This window comes from Hydra viridissima, unplaced genomic scaffold, assembly GCF_058129835.1.
Source record: "Hydra viridissima isolate aposymbiotic clone 2 unplaced genomic scaffold, HvirCarnegie_v1 scaffold_2, whole genome shotgun sequence".
In the NCBI taxonomy this organism is placed as follows: Eukaryota; Metazoa; Cnidaria; class Hydrozoa; order Anthoathecata; family Hydridae; genus Hydra; species Hydra viridissima.
Window position 1 is genome coordinate 27,087,303 of NW_028324301.1, and position 26,171 is coordinate 27,113,473.

The following is a 26,171-nucleotide window of genomic DNA, read 5'->3' on the forward strand; positions in this document are numbered from 1 at the left end:
TTTGTTTGTTTGTTTGTTTCGTTTGCTTCGTTTGTTTTGTGATGTTTTGTTTTCCCTTCTTGATGGCACAAAACAGAAGCAAACAAGACTTTCGGTTATATTCGGTTATATTCGGTTCAATAAAAGTTTGTTGGTTTCTGCACAACAACAACAACAACCACAACAACAAAAGTCCCTCTGTCCCTCAAAAGCAGTTTCTCCTCTGTCCTAAAGAAGAGCCTCTTTGTAATCATCTTGTCTGAATGCAGCTCTCCTTTTGCCTACAGGTTTTTATTCCAACCCTTTTGTTGTTGTTAGTGCCATGTTGTTGTTATTGTTATACTCTGTAAAAGCAGTTGTTGCTGTTGTACTTGTTTGTTGTTTCTAAAGACACTGTTGTTGCTGCTGTTAGCGCTGTTAGTAATCACCCACTTGGCTTGTATTTTTGTTTCTTGTTTTTGTTTTTTGTTTTATTTATAAACACTCTCTGAGTAAGTGATGCTGTTGCTGTTGTTGTTGTTACAGTTGCAATGAGTGTTTGTTAATGTTCCCCCACTTGGCTTGTACTTTTGTTTTCTGTTTTGTTTTGTTTTTTTTTTGTTTTTGTTTTTTTTTTCTCAACACTCTCTGAGTAAGTGATGCTGTTGCTGTAGTCGTTGTTATAGTTGCAATGAGTGTTTGTTAATGTTCACCAACTTGGCTTGTTTATAATCTATTTTATTTTATCAACACTCTCTGAGTCAGTGATGGTGTTGCTGTTGCTGTTGTCGTTATTATGCTTGCAATGGGAGTTGTTACTGTTCACCCACTTTGCTTGTTTTGTTTTTATTTCTTTATTTTATCAACACCCTTTGAGCCAGTGATGCTGTTGCTGTTGTTGTTGTTATAGTTGCAATGAGTGTTGTTAATGTTCACCCACTTTGCTTGTGTTTTTGTTTTTGTTTATCAACACCCTTTGTGTCAGTGATGCTGTTGCTGTTGTTCTTATTACAGTTGCAATGAGTGTTTGTTAATGTTCACCAACTTGGCTTGTTTATAATCTATTTTGTTTTATCAACACTCTCTGAGTCAGTGATGCTGATGCTGTTGTTGTTATTGTGCTTGCAATAAGTGTTGCTAATGTTCACCCACTTTGCTTGTTTTGTTTGTGCTTTTGTTTTTGTTTATCAACACCCTTTGAGTCACTGATGCTGTTGCTGTTGGTGTTATTATAGTTGCAATGAGTGTTAATGTTCACCCACTTTGCTTGCTTTGTTTGTTTGTTGCTTTTTTTTTTTATCAACACCCTGCGAGTTAGTGATGCTGTTGCTGCTTTTGTCATTTTACTTGTATTTATAGTTGTTACTGTTCAGCCACTTTGCTTGTTTTTTAATCTGTTTTATTTTATCACCACTCTCTGAGTCAGTGATGATGTTGCTGATGCTGTTGTTGTTATTTTACTTGCAATGATAGCTGTTACTGTTCAGCCACTTTGCTTGTTTTGTTTGTTTGTTTGTTTGTTTTTTTTATCAATATCCTCTGAGTAAGTGATGCTGTTGCTGTTGTTGTTGTTATAGTTGCAATGAGTGTTTGTTAATGTTCCCCCCCTTGGCTTGTACTTCTGTTTTCTGTTTTGTTTTGTTTTTGTTTTTTTTGTTGTTTTTTTTCTCAACACTCTCTGAGTAAGTGATGCTGTTGCTGTAGTCGTTGTTATAGTTGCAATGAGTGTTTGTTAATGTTCACAAACTTGGCATGTTTATAATCTATTTTATTTTATCAACACTCTCTGAGTCAGTGATGCTGATGCTGTTGTTGTTATTATGCTTGCAATAAGTGTTGTTAATGTTCACCCACTCTGCTTGTTTTGTTTGTGCCTTTGTTTTTGTTTATCAACACCCTTTGAGTCACTGATGCTGTTGCTGTTGGTGTTATTATAGTTGCAATGAGTGTTAATGTTCACCCACTTTGCTTGCTTTATTTGTTTGTTGCTTTTTTTTTTATCAACACCCTGCGAGTTAGTGATGCTGTTGCTGCTTTTGTCATTTTACTTGTATTTATAGTTGTTACTGTTTAGCCACTTTGCTTGTTTTTTAATCTGTTTTATTTTATCACCACTCTCTGAGTCAGTGATGATGTTGCTGATGCTGTTGTTGTTATTTTACTTGCAATGATAGCTGTTACTGTTCAGCCACTTTGCTTGTTTTTTTTTTGTTTTTGTTTTGTTTGTTTGTTTGTTTGTTTTTTTATATATCCTCTGAGTTAGTGATGCTGTTGTTGTTATTATGCTTTCAATGAGAGCTGTTACTGTTCACCCACTTTGTTTGTTTATAATCTGTTTTATTTTATCAACACTCTCTGAGTCAGTGATGCTGATGCTGATGCTGTTGTTGTTATTATGCTTGCAGTGAGAGTTGTTACTGTTCACCCACTTTGCTTGCTTATTGTCTATTTTATTTTGTCAACACTCTCTGAGTCAGTGATGCTGATGCTGATGCTGTTGTTGTTATTATGCTTGCAATGAGAGTTGTTACTGTTCACCCAATTTGCTTGTTTTGTTTTTTTATTTGTTTTTTTGTTTGTTTTTGTTTTGCTTGTTTTTTTTTATCAATACCCTCTGAGTCAGTGATGCTGTTGCTGTTGTTGTTGTTGTTGTTATAGTTGCAATGAGTGTTTGTTAATGTTCCCCCACTTGGCTTGTACTTTTGTTTTCTTTTTTGTTATGTCAACACTCTCTGAGTCAGTGATGCTGATGCTGTTGTTATTATGCTTGCAATGAGAGTTGTTACTGTTGTAGTTATGTCTGTCATTTGTCCTTGTTAGCAAGTTCTATTTGCCCTCTCTTGCCTTTTTTCAACACAGTTTCTTTCTTTGAGTCATATGGTTGCGAGATCCTCTCAAACTCCATCTCTTTATTTATTTGTTTCTTTTTTTTTTTTTTTTTTCTCATTCTCCTTCTCATAATAGCAATCACTGCTGCCACCATGCATGTAATGCTAGTTGCTCTCATTCTTTTTCATTTGCTAGTGGAAACTTTGTTTCTTCTTGTTGCTCTCTTTTCTTTCTTTTTTCTCTTTTGCAGAGGATTCGAAAAAACACAGCTCTTCCCTGCAGTTGTAAACATTCCAGGATTCCAGGATGCAGGCAGAAGAAAAACACTCTCACTAACTGTCTTCTTTTTTTTAGCATAAACCGTTGCAAACAAACACCTGAACATGTCTTCTTCACAAGAAAACAACACTGTTGTTGCCCCTTCTCCGAACTCTAAAGCGAAAAAAAAGAAAAGAAGGCAGTCACAAGAACAGAGAGACTTAAAGCTCAAAAACAAAGTCAGGGCCGCATTAGTTGCAGCGTGTGGCTCCGTAAACAGGGTTGTACCTTTCTATGGTACCAAGAAGAGGTACGCTGTTAGCTGTCCGATGCCTTTGTGCAAACATTCCTCCACAAGCATTAAAAGACACTTGACTAAAAAAGATCATTCTTGGACTTTGGATGAAGCTTCCATCTTTTACTCTGCAATGGTCAGGAAGTTTCAGCATGCTCGTCTCGAACGCAAGTCCGGCTGTCCAAAACCTTACCCCTGTTTGCAATGTTGGAAGTATTACGACCGACTGGACATACACTTGAAAGAGACTCATTTCTACGATTCCAAGACGATCAAACAAAAGATTGCAGAGGCAAAGCGATACGACAACGACAAGCTCTATGTCCCTCAATTTATTCGACCTGCCTTCTTTGGTATTAAGCCAGTAGCTGAACAAGCGTCTGCATCAGGCTCTGCATCCTCTGCTCCTGGGCCTTCCTCCTCTTTTTCTTCTCCGGTTCTTTCCTCTGATCCTCTTTTAAGCTTGCCCTCATCAGTTGCTGGTTCGTCCGAGGCTCCTTCTGCAAACCACTGCACCTCTGTAGAAAACAAAGAGCTGAACACCGAATCCGTCCTAGACTCTGATTTTAATTCCTTAAAGCACTTGGTTTCCAACTCCTCCGTCTTGACAGAAGATAAGAGACTCTTGTTTCAGCTGGACAAAGATGCTTTTCACTTTTATTACCAGTCAGCAGATGAGCTCTTCAGAGATTTTGAAAAGTGGCTTGTGGTAGCCAACAACAACACTTTGTCACAAGCAAAGATCTACAAAAATGCAGTTGTTGAAATATTGACATGTTGTGACAGCACGCTGACGCTGCACCCGAACGCTCTCACCAATTCCAACGTTTTGGAGGATAGATACTTTTCCATGCACTTTAAAAACATTCAGCTCAATTCCAAGCTGAGTGAACTTGACCAAACAAAAGCCATGTCTTGTCACACGTTGTACAACCGCCTTGTCTACCTTTGTCTCCTGTTTCGTTTCAGTGAAGCCAGGAATGTCTATTTCGGACTTTCTCATGAGGCCATCCGACGTTTGCGCTGCAAGGTGGAGGAGTTACAAAAAGTGCTGAGGCCCTTTCGTTCTTTGAGGAGGAGCCTTGTGAAAAGCAAAAAATGCATCAACATCATCAATGTCAGTTTGCTGAACGAATATGGCAAGTCTGCATACGTAAGACAGTTAGTGGAATCGATTAGAAAGCCGTCTCTTACACCGACTAGAGACAATGCTGTGTCTCTACGAAACCATCTTCTGCTCTCTGTCACTGTAATTAACAGTTTAAGAAAATCTAACATTGCTCTTTTAAACATTAGAGACTACATGGCTGCTGAGAAGAGTGAGTGTGGATATTGCATTGTGCAAGAGCGCTACAAAACAGCATACAAGTACGGAGCCAAAAACATTCTAGTGCCGAACGACTTGAAAGTGTTGATCGATATTTATTTGCTGAGATACAGAGACCTTCTTGTCAACGACTCTCACTACATGGCTGCAGACACCAAGACTGTTTTGGAGTTGAGCGACTGCTACAGGCCCCTTTTTCCATCGATGAGACCCAACAAAGACGAATGTGTGACACTCGGTGCAACTAGAGTGCCTGTTTACCAGATGGGTTCCTCTGCTATCTCCTCTTGCCTGACGTCCTGCTTCAGAAAAAGCCAAGTAAACATTCCCATGAAGCGTCTTACTCCCACTTGCATTCGCGGTTCGATAGCCACTTACTTTGCCAACAACAGCAAAGAAGATCGCGAGCGGTTTGCTACACTCTACATGAAGCACAGCAGGAACACAATGGATAGCTTTTATGTGTCCCAGTGGAACGCTGCAGAGGAGTTGCGCTTTGCCCTGGGCATCGGACAGTCCTTCGGAGTCATAGAGTCTTTGACTGTTGAAAAGTCTGAGAGACCACCAAAGAAGGAGAAGGATGTGATGGACTGGCTCCAAACTAATGCAGAGGAGTACGGTTTTCATGAGGTTGAGGACATCTTTGAGGAAGATTTAGACTCCGGTTCTGACTCTGAAGAATGTGCTGCTACTTTCAGCTGTACCACAGTGGTTCCGTTTTCTCCAGCTGTAGAAAACAATGTTCCTTTAGAGGATAGCAACGACCATGCCGTAGATTTCTTGTGTGAACCTACCTCAACTCCTGTTTCGTCTGTTCCATCTGAACAAACAATCGCTGGTCCAGTTCTTGAACTATCCCCTGCTCTTGCACAACTAGTTCCTAACGAACAAGCTGTTTGTATGGATGTAGATCAGACTCTAGCTGTTCCTGTTGGCACAGCTTGTTCTCCTCTTGCATTAACATTATTTCCTGATGAACCGGATTTTATTGAACACCATGCAAAACTTTCTCCAGTTTACTTTAATGAGCAAGTGGTTGCCAAACCTGTTTCTGCTTCTCCTTCTCAGCAAGTCGCTTTCTGTCCTTCAAAAGAGGTCTTTTCTGTTCCTCTGACTCCTAGCCTTGTTGCTTTTCAGCAAACATTGGCCAAACCCAGTTTGTTTCTTTCATCTGATCCAGTTTCAGCTGTTCCTGTCCAACAGGCTGGTACTGTTCTTGCAAAGCAGCTCTCACCTTATGCTGTTCAATCTGTTGGTAGCCTATTTAGCCAAAGTCTTGCCTCTACATCCAGAGGTAAATTCTTTTTGATTTTTGATTTTTGATTTTTATGCAAATCTCAACACGCTTTCAAAAAATGAAAATGCCCAAATCAACTCCTTGCCCTATTGTTATTGTTAGAGCTGTAAAAAAAACAAAACAAAACAAAAAAACAACACAGAAGTGTGTATGTATTTGTTGCAGGACTAATTCTGTGATTGCTTAAATGTTTATACAAGTGAATGATACTAAAACTGATTATGTTTTAGAAGTAAAAGATCCAAGAAGAAAAAAAATCAAGTTGGAAATGCCATCTTTCACTCAAGAACTCATCGGTAATGTAAAACCTAATTTATACAAAGATATATAAACACAAACCTCTTCTTGCACAATTTCAGATGGTTAACTGTTAACAAAAACTAGCCATCATTGCTAAGTGCACTTTTAGAAAGTTGTGTCTACCCGATTTCTAATGATGAAGTTAGAAACATCACCGTTAGAAATCATGCACAGCTTGTTATCATCTCTAACACTTAGAAACTGTTGATGGTTTTTATGAATTAGAAAAATGAACATGGTTTTATTTTATTTCAGGATCAACTCAGCCAAGAACAAAGGAAAACAAAGCAGAAGTTAGCCAATGCCATTTAGGTAATCTTTCAAAAACCAGTTATTGCTATCAGTGCAAACAATAAGGTCAACAAAAAAAAAATAAATAAAAAAACAGAATAAATCTTGTCTTACTTCAGAACCAAATGAATATTTGATTTAATCACTTTGTGTTATGACTTGAGTTTGTAAAATTTTAGATGAAATAGTTGAAGAGCTGAATGCTTGCCCTGGCCACAACGAATGGTTCAACACCAGAAGTTTTCCACGATGTGCAGCTTTGGTGTTGGCATACATCTTGCAAGACGTGTTTACAGATGTAAGCTCAAGTTGCTCGTACAAAGATTACCTTGGCATCTTGGCAAATCATAGCAGTGACAAGCTCATTCATGTCTTGCAAAAGTACTCCTACCAAAGCCATATTAAAGACAAAATTAAAAACATGAAGCTAAAAATTCAAAAAGAGGGTAGTTTAGAAAAGTTTGTTCAATATGGCAATATCGTGAAACCATTTATGTAGTTTAGATAAGTTTGTTCAGTTTGGCAATAAAGATGGGCCTTTTGTGTAGTTTGTTTTATCTATGCTTTTGCAAATATTTTTATCTGTTTCGCTAAAGACATAATAAACAAGAAGTTCTGTTAAACTGTTCTCACATTTCTTATTTAAAGATAGTTCAAACTTTTTTTTATCTTTAAAAAAAAAAAAAAGAAGTCGTTTTGTTATTCTGTGAAAACTTTTAATAGAGTTGCATTTAGAATTACTTCTGATGTTTTTAAGAGTTTGTTAAAAAGCAAAATAATATTTCCTGTGATGTTAAACTGCATAAGTGAAATTTAAAAAAGGAAAACTGCTCCAACCATTTTTCGGAAAAAGAAATCAAAAAGTTCCTTATTTTAAAAGATCTAGACATCCATTTCTTCTTCAGCAAAATAGCGAGGCTTTTTTATGAACTCTTACTCTCTATTTTTTCATATCTTTACACAAAGGATTTTGTTTAGATCAATGTAAACATACATAGAAGTATATTATGTTTTTTTTTTTTTTTTTGTTTTTATGCAGTCTAACTTTTGTTTCACTTCTATTTTATTTTACGTTTATCTTGTATTTTATCATGCCTTATTGGTTTTTGCGTTTTGTGATGTCAAGCTGCGTAAGCTAAACTTAAAAGGGGAAAACTACGCTAACTTTTCTTTGAAAAAATATTCAAGAAGTACCTTAAACGAAAGAGAAAGCACACGAATCTTGCCATCCAATTCTTCTTCTGCAAAGTAGCGAGGCTTTTTATGTACTTTTGCTCTCTAATTTATCTCTATTTACGCAAAGGGTTTTATTTCAATGTAAACACGTATAAAAGAATACTTTGTTAAAAATAATGTTAAAGGAGTTGCGTAAAAAAAAACGTCTGAATAAAGTTTCTTTACAAAAAAAACAACTAAGAAACAAGCGCGCCTAAGAAAAACCAGATCGCGATTCACTAAGTCAAAAAACGAAAGAAACAAAGTTTAAAAGGTCTTTCTAGACAACAAATTCTATTTTTGGCAATGCAGTTTTTGTATTTATGCAACCTAACTTTTGTTTGACTTCTATTTTATTTTACGTTTACCTTGTATTTTATCTTGCCTTTTTGTGTTTTGTGATGTCAAGCTACATAATCTAAACTTAAAAGAAGGAAACTAGGCTAACTTTTCTAGTAGAATATTATGTTGTTGGTTTTGTATGCAGCCTAACTTTAGTTTCATCTATATTTTATTTTGCGTTTATCTTATATTTTATCTTGTCTTTTTGAGTTTTGTATTTTGTGATGTCAAGCTACATAATTTAAACTTAAAAGAAGAAAACTAGGCTAACTTTTCTTTGAAAAATTGTTCAAAAACTACCTTACACCGATAGAGATAGCTCACGAATTTAAAAAGTTGCATCTATTCATCTTCTTCTTCAGCAAAGTAAAGCTTTTTATGCACTTTTACTCTCTAACTTACCTATATTTGCGTAAAGGATTTTATTTAATTCAATTTAAACATAACTAGTAGAATATTATGTTGTTGGTTTTGTATGCAGCCTAACTTTAGTTTCATCTATATTTTATTTTGCGTTTATCTTATATTTTATCTTGTCTTTTTGAGTTTTATATTTTGTGATGTCAAGCTACATAAGCTAAACTTTAAAGAGGAAATTTACGCTAACCTGTCTTTGAAAAACTATTCAAAAACTACCTTTAACAAAGTAGCGAGGCTTTTTATGCGCTTTTACTCTCTAACATACCTATTTTTGCGCAAAGGATTTTATTTAATTCAATTTAAACATGCCTAGTAGATTATTAGTTGTTGGTTTTTTATGCAGCCTAACTTTAGCTACATCTATTTTTCATTTTACGTTTGTCTTATATTTTATTTTATCTTTTTGTGTTCTGTGATGTCAAGCTACATAAGCTAATGTTAAAAGAGGAAAGCTGCGCTAACCTTTCTTTGAAAAACTATTCGAAATCTATTTTTGAGATAATCTAGATTTAAAAGAGGAACACTACGCTAATTTTGCTTTGAAAAAACTCTCGAAAACTAACTTATTCGATAGAGATAGCACACAAATTTAAAAAATTGTATCTACTCATCCACTTCTTCTACAGCAAAGTACTGAGGCTTTTTATGCACTTTTATTCTCTAACATACCTATATTTGCGCAAAGGATTTTATTTAACTCAATGTAAACATACATAGAAGAGTATTGTTACCCGTTTGTTTTATGCAGCCTAACTTTAGTTTCATCTATACATTATATTGCGTTTACCTTATATTTTATCTTGCCTTTGTTAGTTTTGTGTTTTGTTATGTCAAGCTTCATAATCTAATCTTAAAAGGGGAAAACTGCGCTAACTTTTCTTTGAAAAAGTACTCAAAAAGGACCTAAATCGATATAGATAGCTCACAATTTTAAAAAGTTGCATATAGTCATCTTCTTCTTCAGCAAAGTATCGAGGCTTTTTATGGATTTTTACTCTAACTTTCCTATATTTGCGCAAAGGACATTATTTAATTCAACTTAAACATGCCTAGTAGATTATTATGTTGTTGGTTTTTTATGCAGTCTAAACTTTGTTACATCTATATTTTACGATTAACTTATATTTTATCTTGCCTTTTTGAGCTTTGTGTTCTGTGATGTCAAGCTACATAGTCTAAACATAAAAGAGGAAAACTACGCTAAACTTGCTTTGAAAAACTATTCAAAAACTACCTTTAACAAAGTAGCGAGGCTTTTCATGCACTTTTACTCTCTAACATACCTACATTTGCGCAAAGGATTTTATTTAATTCAATTTAAACATGCCTAGTAGATTATTATGTTGTTGGTTTTTTATGCAGCCTAACTTTAGTTTCATCTATATTATGTTTTAGGTTTATCATATATTTTATCTTTTCTTTTTGAGTTTTGAGTTTTGTGATGCCAAGCAACTTAAGCTAAACTTAAAAGTGGAATGCTACGCTAACCTTTCTTTGAAAATCTATTCATAAACTACCCTAGACAAAAGCTAGATTTAAAAGAGGAAAACTACACTATTTTTACTTTGAAAAAACTTTCGAAAACTACCTTAATCGATAGAGATAGCACACGATTTTAAAAAATTGCATATAGTCATCCACTACTTCTGCAGCAAAGTAGCGAGGCTCTTTATGCACTTTTTCTCACTAGTTTGCTTATATTTACGCAAAGGAATTCATTTAATTCAATCCAAACATATATAGAAGATTATTATGTTACGATTTTTTTTTTCTTTTATGCAGCCTAACATTTATTTCACCTACATTTTATTTTACGATTAACTTTTATATTACCTTTCCTTTTAGTGTTTTGTGTTTTGTGATGTCAAGCTACATAAGCCAAACTTTAAAGAGGAAAACTACGCTAAGCTTTCTTTGAAAAACTATTCAAAAACTACCTTAAACAAAGTAGCGAGGCTTTTTATGCACTTTTACTCTCTAACATACCTACATTTGTGCATAGGGTTTTATTAGATTCTAGTAGGTTATTACGTTGTTGTTTTTTTATGCAGTCTAACTTTAGCTTCATCTATATTTTATTTTACGTTTATCTTATATTTTATTTTGTCTTTTTGAATTTTGTGTTTTGTGATGTCAAGCTACATAAGCTAAACTTAAAAGAGGAAAGCTACGCTAACCTTTCTTTGAAAAGCTGTTCAAAAACTACCTTAGACATAATCTAGATTTAAAAGAGAAAGACTACGCTATTTTTGCTTTGAAAAATCTTTCGAAAACTACCTTAATCGATAGAGATAGCACAGGATTTTAAAAAGTTGTATCTAGTCATCCACTTCTTTCACAGCAAAGTAGCGAGGCTTTCTATGCGCTTTTACTCTCTAACATACCTATTTTTGCGCAAAGGATTTTATTTAATTCAATTTAAACATGCCTAGTAGATTATTATGTTGTTGGTTTTTTATGCTGCCTAACTTTAGCTACATCTATTTTTCATTTTACGTTTGTCTTATATTTTATTTTATCTTTTTGTGTTCTGTGATGTCAAGCTACATAAGCTAATGTTAAAAGAGGAAAGCTGCGCTAACCTTTCTTTGAAAAACTATTCGAAATCTATTTTTGAGATAATCTAGATTTAAAAGAGGAACACTACGCTAATTTTGCTTTGAAAAAACTCTCGAAAACTACCTTATTCAATAGAGATAGCACACAAATTTAAAAAATTGTATCTACTCATCCACTTCTTCTTTTTATGGATTTTTACTCTCTTATTTACCCAAATTTGCGCAAAGGACTTTACTTAATTCAACTTAAACATGTCTAGTAGATTATTAAGTTGTTTGTTTTTTATGCAGCCTAACTTTAGTTTCATTTATATTTTATTTTACGTTTATCTGATACTTTATCTTGTCTTTTTGTGTGTTGTTTTGTCAAGCTACATAAGCTAAACTTAAAAGTGGAAAAGTACGCTAACCTTTCTTTGAAAATCTATTCAAAAACTGCCTTAGACATAAGCTAGATTTAAAAGAGGAAGACTACGCTATTTATGCTTTTAAAAAACTTTCGAAAAATACCTTAATCCATTGAGGTAGTGCACGAATTTACAAAGTTGTATCTAGTCATCCACTTCTTCTATAGCAAAGTAGCGAGGCTTTTTATGCACTTTTGCGTTCTAATTTATCTCTGTTTACGCATATGGTTTTTGTTTATTTCTATGTAATGATATACAAAAGAGTATTTTGTTAAAGATTATGCTGCAGGAGCTGCGTAAAAAAACTCTGGCGACCTTTCCTTAAGAAAAAAGCAACTGAAAGACATGTGCGCCTTAGAAAATTCAAATCGCGATTCACCAAATTAAAAGACGAAAAGAACGACCCGAAAAGAACGAACTTTAAAAGCTCTCACTAGACATTTGTGTTTATGATAGGCAATGCAGTTTTTGATTTTATGCAGCCTAACATTTGTTTCATCTATATCTTATTTTACGTTTATCTTATACTTTATCTTGCCTTTTTGAGTTTAGTATTTTGTGATGTCATGCTAAATAAACTATACTTTGCTAATTTTTATTTGAAAAAATATTCAAAAACTACCTGAATTATAAGCTAGATCTAAAGGAGGAAAACTACGCTAACTTTTCTTTAAAAAAAATATTTAAAAACTACCTTAAACATAAGCTATATCCAAAAGAGGAAAACTATGCTAACTTTTCTTTAAAAAAAATATTTAAAAACTACCTTAAACATAAGCTAGATCTAAAAGAGGAAAACTACGCTAACTTTTCTTTGAAAAAATACTCAAAAACTACCTTAAACATAAGCTAGATCTAAAAGAGGAAAACTACGCTAACTTTTCTTTGAAAAAATACTCAAAAACTACCTTAAACATAAGCTAGATCTAAAAGAGGAAAACTACGCTAACAATTCTTTGAAAAAATATTCGAAAACTACCTTTAAACATGATTTAGATTTAATAGATGAAAACTACGCTAACATTTCTTTGAAAAAACATTCAAAAACTACCTTTAAACATGATTTAAATTTAATAGATGAAAACTACGCTAACATTTCTTTGAAAAAACATTCAAAAACTACCTTTAAACATGATTTAAATTTAAAAAAGGAAAACTACGCTAACATTTCTTTGAAAAAATATTCAAAAAGTACCTTAATCGAAAGAGATAGCACACGAAATTAAAAAGTTGCATTTAGTCATCCGTTTCTTCTTCATCAAAGTAGCGAGGCGTTTATGCACTTTTTATTCTCTAAGTTATCTCTACTTACGCAAATGGCTTTTGTTTATTTCAATGTAAAACTTTTCAAAAGAGTATTTTGTTAAAGATTATGCTGCAGGGGCTGTGTAAGAAAACTCTGGTGACCTTTCTTTAAGAAAAAGCAACTAAAGTAGATGTGCGCCTAAGAAAATCCAAATTGCGATTCACTAAATTAAAAGACATATACAACAAACTTTAAAAGTGAAACTATTTTTACAAGCGTATTTGGTAAAGATGAAATGTTCTTATGACATTTTAACGTTACGAAAGGGATTTTCTTCTGTTCAAATATTTATTACAATTTAAAGTGTTAAATAATGTTACAGAAACGACCTAAAACGCCTGTTGTATTAATTTAAACGAACAAAATAGATAAAAAAAAAGAAAAACTATCATTAAAAAAAAAAAAGTAAAAAAAGAAAAGAAATAGAAGTTGAGGAAAAATAAAAATAAGAACTTCTAACAAAGAGCTCTTCTTTTTATTTTTCAGATTTTAGATGCTTAATTCCTTGAATGAAAAGTTGAACTGATGACTCACTACTAAGGTTGTTCCTAGCCTTCCGTTCTCAAACTAGGCCATTCTGAGAGGCTGTTTGATTAAGTACCGTTGATAGTAGTATCGCACGTAAGAGACTTCTAAAACTCTGATTATTAATTCCTGGAATGAAGAGATGACTTCATACTCACTAACGAGGTTGTTCTTAGCCATCCGTTCTTAAACTAAGCAAAACAGTGAAGTTGTTTGATTAAGTATCACAGTTTGCTGATTTGCACATGCACCATTGCCGAAACTGTGATGCTTGGTTCCTTGATTGGATTGAAGAAGCTCATCACCATGCATTTTACAAGCTGTCCGTTGTTATGTTTTGCAATTCAGTGGTTCTGTTTTGCAATTCATTTTCTGTTTGTTTAAGTATCATCGATGGTGGTGTCGTGCATGCAAACTTTCCGAAACTCTGATGCTTGTTTTTCTTGAATGGAGAGATGAGCTTATACTTTAGGTGACTTTTAAAACTGCAGTAATTAGTGCCTCGAATGGAAAAACGAACTCATTCATTACAGACCAAGGTTGTTCCTGGCCATCCGTTAACATATTAGGCAACAGTACAGCGAAGCTGTTTGTTTTACAAGCTTTTGTCGTTTCGAGAAATCACTACATTAAGCATTCGATGGTGATACACGACTGATGGCCAGGTTCTGATTTTCGAATGAAAAGAAGAGTCGCATCCGACCACCGGTCGGCTTTCGACGCAAAACAGCTGTACACACTCGTCCAACGATCCAGTGACTAACTGTTGCAACGAGAAAGTTAGCTTTATTTGTCGTGCAGATTGTCCGCTTTGACGTAAAATGCTAGAAATTTGCTGAACGCTCGGTTTGCGCCGCCCAAGAGTCATTCTGTTTCTGCGTTGCCAGCGTCTGTCGGCTAAATACAACTGTAGACTCCGCGCAAGCTTTTTCACCGCAAAAGTTGTACAGAGCCACACCGAAGGCTAAAATCGACTTTAAGGTCGAAGGTTAAAATCGACCCTAGAGGTTTGAAAACGACGTCACGAAATTTTCAAGACATCATCGAAGAAAATTACGGCGGCCAGATGCAACTCTTAGTACTAACTTTACTAATCTTAGTACGTTAAGCATTCCAGTCGAGAGATCAGACGTTTTTTCGTCACCTAAGAGACCGGCCGATGCGTTTGCGACGCTGCGGAAAGAAAGAAGATGGCAAACCACAGGGTTGTTACCGTAACAAACCTCCGTGAGTACCTCCATCTCGAGTGGCTTTTGAAGAAACGTTCGTTTTAAACTCAAAGGGATGGTTGTTAAAGCTCACAAACGCCTGGTTAACGATTTTCTAACGGCAGACACCGTGTTTACAATGGATACAGACCGATTAACTGAGCCCAAAGCGCAAGATCTATCAGAAAACTCCTCTAGGTCGATGCAACGAGACGACTAGACACGTGCGTCTAAAGGCATTTTACAATTGAAGGACGCCCCTCGTGGGCCCTTTAACCTTAACACTAAACTCCTGCTTGATATCCTCGTCCCCAGGTTTCCAAACCGTAACCCCAACCCCCTCTAATCCTAACCCCCTTACCCTCTAACTCTCCCCCCTCAAAAAAACAAAAAACATAAAAAAGCAAACAAAACGAAAAAAAAACTTGCTTCCCTCCTCACTTTTAGCTCTAGGATGCAACACCTTTTTGCCGCCCTCCGCTAGAAGGGAGTAGGGAGTAACGAAAGCTTGACATCAAAGTAGCGTTTCGTATGAGATTTGTTTGCCAAAATTTGAGCGTTTTTAAAAAAGCCAAGACTTCGTCAGAGGGGTTTCTTCTTTTCTCCTAAAGCTATCGATCGATTAAAAAGCTCAAAGCAAAGAAATTCAAAACAAAATACAAAAACGGGAAGTTTTAGTTTCTGCACCACAAGCCAAGCACTAGTTCAAACTGGAGATAATAAAAGGAAATCGAATGATCTCACTTCTCAAACCACTGAGCTGCCATTGGTCGGCAGTCTCTTGTTTGGAGACCATTGAGCTGCCATTGGTTGGCTGTTTAATCGTTGCGATTGGTCGGCAGTTTTATCGTTGGAGACCATTGAGAGATATAAAAGGAATTTTTTTTTTGAGCACAACATTAAACGTTAAATCGTTAGATGTTGTTATAAAGGCACCATTAGAATGCGATGTCCTCAAATATTTTCCTCGATATTTTAATAAGTAAACAAAAACAAAACTAAGTCTTGCAACTGGCGAAAACTTTCAATAAGCAAACAAAGCAACAACTTTCCTTTCGAGTTTTTTACATTTTAAACAAAAGACAAACAAAGAAAAAAAAAAAACAAACAAAAACAAAAACAAAAACAAAAAAACAAAACAAAAACAAAACAGAAAAGGGAGAATGAGTGAGTCGACTGATTTCGCTCAACTGTCTTAAACGAGAAGTCATAAACGTTTGCTTGTGCCAGCAAGTTGCAAATTAAGTTGTAAATGAACTGCACCGCAAAAGCTTAACCACAGTTTATTAAGCATATTAAGCCTTTGCTGACATGTTAAGACATTTTAAGCCTTTGCTATTATCATGAGGCTTTTGCTCCACGAGCCAAAAAAGTACGCTAGAGTTGACAAACTGCATCGCGGTCGAAAAGTGTAATTACGCCAACACTAAGCATTTCGTTTTCGCACGAACAACAATTAAAGCAGCTCGTTGAGCTTAACGACGTTCGTATTTTTTTTCGAAGCCAAAACTTCGGCTATAAGTAGAATGAAGAGGCACTTCGAAAAACAACAAAGCTGTTCGCAGTCGATAGCAACGAGCGACAACATCTCTGCGAGTCTGGCATCAAGGTAAACAGTTTTTTTTTACATTTTCATTTGTAAGTGCCACTTTTGTGTACATTATGTATTCAAAAATTTCTTGCTGACGCTAGATTTTTCGTTTTCAATGAACAACAGTTGCAACCTCTAGTCGTTTGCTAAAACAGCTTGCTAGGACAACCAAATCAATCATATGTTGTGAAAATTTCTTTTTGTTCAACTGACTAAGGAAGATCGAGCGAACGCTTTTTTTTTTATAACTTGTTTGTATCATATTGCTATTAAGAAAACAGCGTTGTGTATACTAAACGTGACATAATTGGCAATTATCCGTAACTAAAATAAGATAGAAATTACAAACTTGATACCATATTTTAATTACTCTAACAAAACTAGACGTCATCGCGTGAGAAAATAAATGTTCATAACACATAACCTATTTTTTTGTTTTTTTTTTCTTCTCTTTTTTCCTTTTAATCTCTTTTCTTTCGTCCAAAAGCGTTTTGATTTTTGCCTCGCCACAAGCGATGAAATCGATAAAAAAACCTGCTCGGACATTCTCAATTCTCAACAACAAAAGCAATCAAAGTTCTAGCTCTCGAGCACGTGCGCCGACAGGTTGATGAAACCGTTCAAATATGCTCGATCGCTAGAATTTAAAGAAAGAAACAAGCCAGAAACAAACCAAAATAAAAAAAACAAAAACAAAAATGGACATCTTTAGAACGCTTAAATTTTATAAAATATTTTCCTCTGCGTTTTTAACCAGCTAAACTGTCGTAAAGTTTTTTCGGTGCAGTTCATTTAAAAAACTTAGTTTTCAACTTTTAAACGTTTTAGACTTCTCGTTTAAGGCAGTCGAAAGAAATGAGTCGACTCACTCTCTCTCTCCCTATTCGGTTTTGTTTTTGTTTATTTGTTTTTGTTTTTTCTTCGTTTGCCTTCGTTTGCCTTTGTTTGCTTTTGGAAAAGTTGTCGCCATGCGAGACTTAGTTTTTTTTTTTTTTGCTCAAATTGAGCACAAGTGAGTTTCTAGTCTTGAAAGTGTGCAAAGTGTGGGCCAATCTGGTGGCTGGAGTGATGACACGTGAATGCTGGAAATTCCAGACTTTGAGCGGATTCAGCGTACATAGAAAGAAAATGTAGCATTCACGTGGGTCTCTCCTAAGCGTGCCATTGGTCGGTCTGCTGTCCTTAAGTACCCCCCTCCCCCCCCTCAACGTCACGTTTGCTCAACTTTCTCGGTCTTTGGCGCCCAGAGAAAGCTTGAGGAAGGATAAAAAATGGCGAGGTTTCGGTACTGCGTTTTCTGTTTTTCTTATTTGTTTTTGTTTGTTTGCTTGTTTGTTTGTTTGTTTGTTTGTTAATTTTTTTAATTTTTTTTTTTTTGTTTGTTTGTTTCGTTCGTTTGTTTGTTTGTTTGTTTCGTTTGCTTCGTTTGTTTTGTGATGTTTTGTTTTCCCTTCTTGATGGCACAAAACAGAAGCAAACAAGACTTTCGGTTATATTCGGTTATATTCGGTTCAATAAAAGTTTGTTGGTTTCTGCACAACAACAACAACAACCACAACAACAAAAGTCCCTCTGTCCCTCAAAAGCAGTTTCTCCTCTGTCCTAAAGAAGAGCCTCTTTGTAATCGATCTTGTCTGAATGCAGCTCTCCTTTTGCCTACAGGTTTTTATTCCAACCCTTTTGTTGTTGTTAGTGCCATGTTGTTGTTATTGTTATACTCTGTAAAAGCAGTTGTTGCTGTTGTACTTGTTTGTTGTTTCTAAAGACACTGTTGTTGCTGCTGTTAGCGCTGTTAGTAATCACCCACTTGGCTTGTATTTTTGTTTCTTGTTTTTGTTTTTTGTTTTATTTATAAACACTCTCTGAGTAAGTGATGCTGTTGCTGTTGTTGTTGTTACAGTTGCAATGAGTGTTTGTTAATGTTCCCCCACTTGGCTTGTACTTTTGTTTTCTGTTTTGTTTTGTTTTTTTTTTGTTTTTGTTTTTTTTTTCTCAACACTCTCTGAGTAAGTGATGCTGGCTGTTGCTGTAGTCGTTGTTATAGTTGCAATGAGTGTTTGTTAATGTTCACCAACTTGGCTTGTTTATAATCTATTTTATTTTATCAACACTCTCTGAGTCAGTGATGGTGTTGCTGTTGCTGTTGTCGTTATTATGCTTGCAATGGGAGTTGTTACTGTTCACCCACTTTGCTTGTTTTGTTTTTATTTCTTTATTTTATCAACACCCTTTGAGCCAGTGATGCTGTTGCTGTTGTTGTTGTTATAGTTGCAATGAGTGTTGTTAATGTTCACCCACTTTGCTTGTGTTTTTGTTTTTGTTTATCAACACCCTTTGTGTCAGTGATGCTGTTGCTGTTGTTCTTATTACAGTTGCAATGAGTGTTTGTTAATGTTCACCAACTTGGCTTGTTTATAATCTATTTTGTTTTATCAACACTCTCTGAGTCAGTGATGCTGATGCTGTTGTTGTTATTGTGCTTGCAATAAGTGTTGTTAATGTTCACCCACTTTGCTTGTTTTGTTTGTGCTTTTGTTTTTGTTTATCAACACCCTTTGAGTCACTGATGCTGTTGCTGTTGGTGTTATTATAGTTGCAATGAGTGTTAATGTTCACCCACTTTGCTTGCTTTATTTGTTTGTTGCTTTTTTTTTTATCAACACCCTGCGAGTTAGTGATGCTGTTGCTGCTTTTGTCATTTTACTTGTATTTATAGTTGTTACTGTTCAGCCACTTTGCTTGTTTTTTAATCTGTTTTATTTTATCACCACTCTCTGAGTCAGTGATGATGTTGCTGATGCTGTTGTTGTTATTTTACTTGCAATGATAGCTGTTACTGTTCAGCACTTTGCTTGTTTTGTTTGTTTGTTTGTTTGTTTTTTTTTTTATCAATATCCTCTGAGTAAGTGATGCTGTTGCTGTTGTTGTTGTTATAGTTGCAATGAGTGTTTGTTAATGTTCCCCCCCCCCCCCCCTTGGCTTGTACTTCTGTTTTCTGTTTTGTTTTGTTTTGTTTTTTTTGTTGTTTTTTTTCTCAACACTCTCTGAGTAAGTGATGCTGTTGCTGTAGTCGTTGTTATAGTTGCAATGAGTGTTTGTTAATGTTCACAAACTTGGCATGTTTATAATCTATTTTATTTTATCAACACTCTCTGAGTCAGTGATGCTGATGCTGTTGTTGTTATTATGCTTGCAATAAGTGTTGTTAATGTTCACCCACTCTGCTGTTTTGTTTGTGCCTTTGTTTTTGTTTATCAACACCCTTTGAGTCACTGATGCTGTTGCTGTTGGTGTTATTATAGTTGCAATGAGTGTTAATGTTCACCCACTTTGCTTGCTTTATTTGTTTGTTGCTTTTTTTTTTATCAACACCCTGCGAGTTAGTGATGCTGTTGCTGCTTTTGTCATTTTACTTGTATTTATAGTTGTTACTGTTTAGCCACTTTGCTTGTTTTTTTAATCTGTTTTATTTTATCACCACTCTCTGAGTCAGTGATGATGTTGCTGATGCTGTTGTTGTTATTTTACTTGCAATGATAGCTGTTACTGTTCAGCCACTTTGCTTGTTTTTTTTTGTTTTTTGTTTTGTTTGTTTGTTTGTTTGTTTTTTATATATCCTCTGAGTTAGTGATGCTGTTGTTGTTATTATGCTTTCAATGAGAGCTGTTACTGTTCACCCACTTTGTTTGTTTATAATCTGTTTTATTTTATCAACACTCTCTGAGTCAGTGATGCTGATGCTGATGCTGTTGTTGTTATTATGCTTGCAGTGAGAGTTGTTACTGTTCACCCACTTTGCTTGCTTATTGTCTATTTTATTTTGTCAACACTCTCTGAGTCAGTGATGCTGATGCTGATGCTGTTGTTGTTATTATGCTTGCAATGAGAGTTGTTACTGTTCACCCAATTTGCTTGTTTTGTTTTTTTATTTGTTTTTTTGTTTGTTTTTGTTTTGCTTGTTTTTTTTTATCAATACCCTCTGAGTCATTGCTGTTGTTGTTGTTGTTGTTATAGTTGCAATGAGTGTTTGTTAATGTTCCCCCACTTGGCTTGTACTTTTGTTTTCTTTTTTGTTATGTCAACACTCTCTGAGTCAGTGATGCTGATGCTGTTGTTATTATGCTTGCAATGAGAGTTGTTACTGTTGTAGTTATGTCTGTCATTTGTCCTTGTTAGCAAGTTCTATTTGCCCTCTCTTGCCTTTTTTCAACACAGTTTCTTTCTTTGAGTCATATGGTTGCGAGATCCTCTCAAACTCCATCTCTTTATTTATTTGTTTCTTTTTTTTTTTTTTTTTTTCTCATTCTCCTTCTCATAATAGCAATCACTGCTGCCACCATGCATGTAATGCTAGTTGCTCTCATTCTTTTTCATTTGCTAGTGGAAACTTTGTTTCTTCTTGTTGCTCTCTTTTCTTTCTTTTTTCTCTTTTGCAGAGGATTCGAAAAAACACAGCTCTTCCCTGCAGTTGTAAACATTCCAGGATTCCAGGATGCAGGCAGAAGAAAAACACTCTCACTAACTGTCTTCTTTTTTTTAGCATAAACCGTTGCAAACAAACACCTGAACATGTCTTCTTCACAAGAAAACAACACTGTTGTTGCCCCTTCTCCGAACTCTAAAGCGAAAAAAAAGAAAAGAAGGCAGTCACAAGAACAGAGAGACTTAAAGCTCAAAAACAAAGTCAGGGCCGCATTAGTTGCAGCGTGTGGCTCCGTAAACAGGGTTGTACCTTTCTATGGTACCAAGAAGAGGTACGCTGTTAGCTGTCCGATGCCTTTGTGCAAACATTCCTCCACAAGCATTAAAAGACACTTGACTAAAAAAGATCATTCTTGGACTTTGGATGAAGCTTCCATCTTTTACTCTGCAATGGTCAGGAAGTTTCAGCATGCTCGTCTCGAACGCAAGTCCGGCTGTCCAAAACCTTACCCCTGTTTGCAATGTTGGAAGTATTACGACCGACTGGACATACACTTGAAAGAGACTCATTTCTACGATTCCAAGACGATCAAACAAAAGATTGCAGAGGCAAAGCGATACGACAACGACAAGCTCTATGTCCCTCAATTTATTCGACCTGCCTTCTTTGGTATTAAGCCAGTAGCTGAACAAGCGTCTGCATCAGGCTCTGCATCCTCTGCTCCTGGGCCTTCCTCCTCTTTTTCTTCTCCGGTTCTTTCCTCTGATCCTCTTTTAAGCTTGCCCTCATCAGTTGCTGGTTCGTCCGAGGCTCCTTCTGCAAACCAATGCACCTCTGTAGAAAACAAAGAGCTGAACACCGAATCCGTCCTAGACTCTGATTTTAATTCCTTAAAGCACTTGGTTTCCAACTCCTCCGTCTTGACAGAAGATAAGAGACTCTTGTTTCAGCTGGACAAAGATGCTTTTCACTTTTATTACCAGTCAGCAGATGAGCTCTTCAGAGATTTTGAAAAGTGGCTTGTGGTAGCCAACAACAACACTTTGTCACAAGCAAAGATCTACAAAAATGCAGTTGTTGAAATATTGACATGTTGTGACAGCACGCTGACGCTGCACCCGAACGCTCTCACCAATTCCAACGTTTTGGAGGATAGATACTTTTCCATGCACTTTAAAAACATTCAGCTCAATTCCAAGCTGAGTGAACTTGACCAAACAAAAGCCATGTCTTGTCACACGTTGTACAACCGCCTTGTCTACCTTTGTCTCCTGTTTCGTTTCAGTGAAGCCAGGAATGTCTATTTCGGACTTTCTCATGAGGCCATCCGACGTTTGCGCTGCAAGGTGGAGGAGTTACAAAAAGTGCTGAGGCCCTTTCGTTCTTTGAGGAGGAGCCTTGTGAAAAGCAAAAAATGCATCAACATCATCAATGTCAGTTTGCTGAACGAATATGGCAAGTCTGCATACGTAAGACAGTTAGTGGAATCGATTAGAAAGCCGTCTCTTACACCGACTAGAGACAATGCTGTGTCTCTACGAAACCATCTTCTGCTCTCTGTCACTGTAATTAACAGTTTAAGAAAATCTAACATTGCTCTTTTAAACATTAGAGACTACATGGCTGCTGAGAAGAGTGAGTGTGGATATTGCATTGTGCAAGAGCGCTACAAAACAGCATACAAGTACGGAGCCAAAAACATTCTAGTGCCGAACGACTTGAAAGTGTTGATCGATATTTATTTGCTGAGATACAGAGACCTTCTTGTCAACGACTCTCACTACATGGCTGCAGACACCAAGACTGTTTTGGAGTTGAGCGACTGCTACAGGCCCCTTTTTCCATCGATGAGACCCAACAAAGACGAATGTGTGACACTCGGTGCAACTAGAGTGCCTGTTTACCAGATGGGTTCCTCTGCTATCTCCTCTTGCCTGACGTCCTGCTTCAGAAAAAGCCAAGTAAACATTCCCATGAAGCGTCTTACTCCCACTTGCATTCGCGGTTCGATAGCCACTTACTTTGCCAACAACAGCAAAGAAGATCGCGAGCGGTTTGCTACACTCTACATGAAGCACAGCAGGAACACAATGGATAGCTTTTATGTGTCCCAGTGGAACGCTGCAGAGGAGTTGCGCTTTGCCCTGGGCATCGGACAGTCCTTCGGAGTCATAGAGTCTTTGACTGTTGAAAAGTCTGAGAGACCACCAAAGAAGGAGAAGGATGTGATGGACTGGCTCCAAACTAATGCAGAGGAGTACGGTTTTCATGAGGTTGAGGACATCTTTGAGGAAGATTTAGACTCCGGTTCTGACTCTGAAGAATGTGCTGCTACTTTCAGCTGTACCACAGTGGTTCCGTTTTCTCCAGCTGTAGAAAACAATGTTCCTTTAGAGGATAGCAACGACCATGCCGTAGATTTCTTGTGTGAACCTACCTCAACTCCTGTTTCGTCTGTTCCATCTGAACAAACAATCGCTGGTCCAGTTCTTGAACTATCCCCTGCTCTTGCACAACTAGTTCCTAACGAACAAGCTGTTTGTATGGATGTAGATCAGACTCTAGCTGTTCCTGTTGGCACAGCTTGTTCTCCTCTTGCATTAACATTATTTCCTGATGAACCGGATTTTATTGAACACCATGCAAAACTTTCTCCAGTTTACTTTAATGAGCAAGTGGTTGCCAAACCTGTTTCTGCTTCTCCTTCTCAGCAAGTCGCTTTCTGTCCTTCAAAAGAGGTCTTTTCTGTTCCTCTGACTCCTAGCCTTGTTGCTTTTCAGCAAACATTGGCCAAACCCAGTTTGTTTCTTTCATCTGATCCAGTTTCAGCTGTTCCTGTCCAACAGGCTGGTACTGTTCTTGCAAAGCAGCTCTCACCTTATGCTGTTCAATCTGTTGGTAGCCTATTTAGCCAAAGTCTTGCCTCTACATCCTGAGGTAAATTCTTTTTGATTTTTGATTTTTGATTTTTATGCAAATCTCAACACGCTTTCAAAAAATGAAAATGCCCAAATCAACTCCTTGCCCTATTGTTATTGTTAGAGCTGTAAAAAAAACAAAACAAAACAAAAAAAACAACACAGAAGTGTGTATGTATTTGTTGCAGGACTAATTCTGTGATTGCTTAAATGTTTATACAAGTGAATGATACTAAAACTGATTATGTTTTAGAAGTAAAAGATCCAAGAAGAAAAAAAATCAAGTTGGAAATGCCATCTTTCACTCAAGAACTCATCGGTAATGTAAAACCTAATTTATACAAAGATATATAAACACAAACCTCTTCTTGCACAATTTCAGATGGTTAACTGTTAACAAAAACTAGCCATCATTGCTAAGTGCACTTTTAGAAAGTTGTGTCTACCCGATTTCTAATGATGAAGTTAGAAACATCACCGTTAGAAATCATGCACAGCTTGTTATCATCTCTAACACTTAGAAACTGTTGATGGTTTTTATGAATTAGAAAAATGAACATGGTTTTATTTTATTTCAGGATCAACTCAGCCAAGAACAAAGGAAAACAAAGCAGAAGTTAGCCAATGCCATTTAGGTAATCTTTCAAAAACCAGTTATTGCTATCAGTGCAAACAATAAGGTCAACAAAAAAAAATAAATAAAAAAACAGAATAAATCTTGTCTTACTTCAGAACCAAATGAATATTTGATTTAATCACTTTGTGTTATGACTTGAGTTTGTAAAATTTTAGATGAAATAGTTGAAGAGCTGAATGCTTGCCCTGGCCACAACGAATGGTTCAACACCAGAAGTTTTCCACGATGTGCAGCTTTGGTGTTGGCATACATCTTGCAAGACGTGTTTACAGATGTAAGCTCAAGTTGCTCGTACAAAGATTACCTTGGCATCTTGGCAAATCATAGCAGTGACAAGCTCATTCATGTCTTGCAAAAGTACTCCTACCAAAGCCATATTAAAGACAAAATTAAAAACATGAAGCTAAAAATTCAAAAAGAGGGTAGTTTAGAAAAGTTTGTTCAATATGGCAATATCGTGAAACCATTTATGTAGTTTAGATAAGTTTGTTCAGTTTGGCAATAAAGATGGGCCTTTTGTGTAGTTTGTTTTATCTATGCTTTTGCAAATATTTTTATCTGTTTCGCTAAAGACATAATAAACAAGAAGTTCTGTTAAACTGTTCTCACATTTCTTATTTAAAGATAGTTCAAACTTTTTTTTATCTTTAAAAAAAAAAAAAAGAAGTCGTTTTGTTATTCTGTGAAAACTTTTAATAGAGTTGCATTTAGAATTACTTCTGATGTTTTTAAGAGTTTGTTAAAAAGCAAAATAATATTTCCTGTGATGTTAAACTGCATAAGTGAAATTTAAAAAAGGAAAACTGCTCCAACCATTTTTCGGAAAAAGAAATCAAAAAGTTCCTTATTTTAAAAGATCTAGACATCCATTTCTTCTTCAGCAAAATAGCGAGGCTTTTTTATGAACTCTTACTCTCTATTTTTTCATATATTTACACAAAGGATTTTATTTAGTTCAATGTAAACATACATAGAAGTATATTATGTTTTTTTTTTTTTTTTTTTTGTTTTTATGCAGTCTAACTTTTGTTTCACTTCTATTTTATTTTACGTTTATCTTGTATTTTATCATGCCTTATTGGTTTTTGCGTTTTGTGATGTCAAGCTGCGTAAGCTAAACTTAAAAGGGGAAAACTACGCTAACTTTTCTTTGAAAAAATATTCAAGAAGTACCTTAAACGAAAGAGAAAGCACACGAATCTTGCCATCCAATTCTTCTTCTGCAAAGTAGCGAGGCTTTTTATGTACTTTTGCTCTCTAATTTATCTCTATTTACGCAAAGGGTTTTATTTCAATGTAAACACGTATAAAAGAATACTTTGTTAAAAATAATGTTAAAGGAGTTGCGTAAAAAAAAACGTCTGAATAAAGTTTCTTTACAAAAAAAACAACTAAGAAACAAGCGCGCCTAAGAAAAACCAGATCGCGATTCACTAAGTCAAAAAACGAAAGAAACAAAGTTTAAAAGGTCTTTCTAGACAACAAATTCTATTTTTGGCAATGCAGTTTTTGTATTTATGCAACCTAACTTTTGTTTGACTTCTATTTTATTTTACGTTTACCTTGTATTTTATCTTGCCTTTTTGTGTTTTGTGATGTCAAGCTACATAATCTAAACTTAAAAGAATGAAACTAGGCTAACTTTTCTAGTAGAATATTATGTTGTTGGTTTTGTATGCAGCCTAACTTTAGTTTCATCTATATTTTATTTTGCGTTTATCTTATATTTTATCTTGTCTTTTTGAGTTTTTGTATTTTGTGATGTCAAGCTACATAATTTAAACTTAAAAGAAGAAAACTAGGCTAACTTTTCTTTGAAAAATTGTTCAAAAACTACCTTACACCGATAGAGATAGCTCACGAATTTAAAAAGTTGCATCTATTCATCTTCTTCTTCAGCAAAGTAAAGCTTTTTATGCACTTTTACTCTCTAACTTACCTATATTTGCGTAAAGGATTTTATTTAATTCAATTTAAACATAACTAGTAGAATATTATGTTGTTGGTTTTGTATGCAGCCTAACTTTAGTTTCATCTATATTTTATTTTGCGTTTATCTTATATTT

At 35.5% G+C, this 26,171-nt stretch overlaps 2 protein-coding genes across 3 annotated transcripts; both read left to right on the forward strand.

Moving 5' to 3' along the window:
- Positions 1–1,431: 1,431 nt before the first annotated feature.
- LOC149892686 (uncharacterized) lies at positions 1,432–7,102 on the forward strand. Its single transcript, XM_090080094.1, has 4 exons — positions 1,432–5,961; positions 6,195–6,260; positions 6,520–6,576; positions 6,735–7,102. Exons 1-4 carry the CDS (start codon positions 3,171–3,173, stop codon positions 7,052–7,054), a joined length of 3,234 nt encoding a protein of 1,077 aa, XP_089936220.1. The 5' UTR covers positions 1,432–3,170; the 3' UTR covers positions 7,055–7,102.
- Positions 7,103–17,358: 10,256 nt separating this feature from the next.
- LOC149892687 (uncharacterized) lies at positions 17,359–24,515 on the forward strand. Of its 2 annotated transcripts, XR_016450170.1 has the most exons (5): positions 17,359–17,412; positions 20,668–23,487; positions 23,722–23,787; positions 24,047–24,103; positions 24,261–24,515. XR_016450170.1 is itself a non-coding variant. In XM_090080095.1 (2 exons), the coding sequence occupies exon 2, from the start codon at positions 20,697–20,699 to the stop codon at positions 23,484–23,486; it is 2,790 nt and encodes a 929-aa protein (XP_089936221.1). In that variant the 5' UTR covers positions 17,359–17,412; positions 20,668–20,696; the 3' UTR covers positions 23,487–23,492. The 2 variants fall into 2 exon arrangements, 1 of the variants encoding a protein (XP_089936221.1); XM_090080095.1 differs by lacking the exons at positions 23,722–23,787; positions 24,047–24,103; positions 24,261–24,515 and having other exon boundaries at positions 20,668–23,492.
- Positions 24,516–26,171: the final 1,656 nt, after the last annotated feature.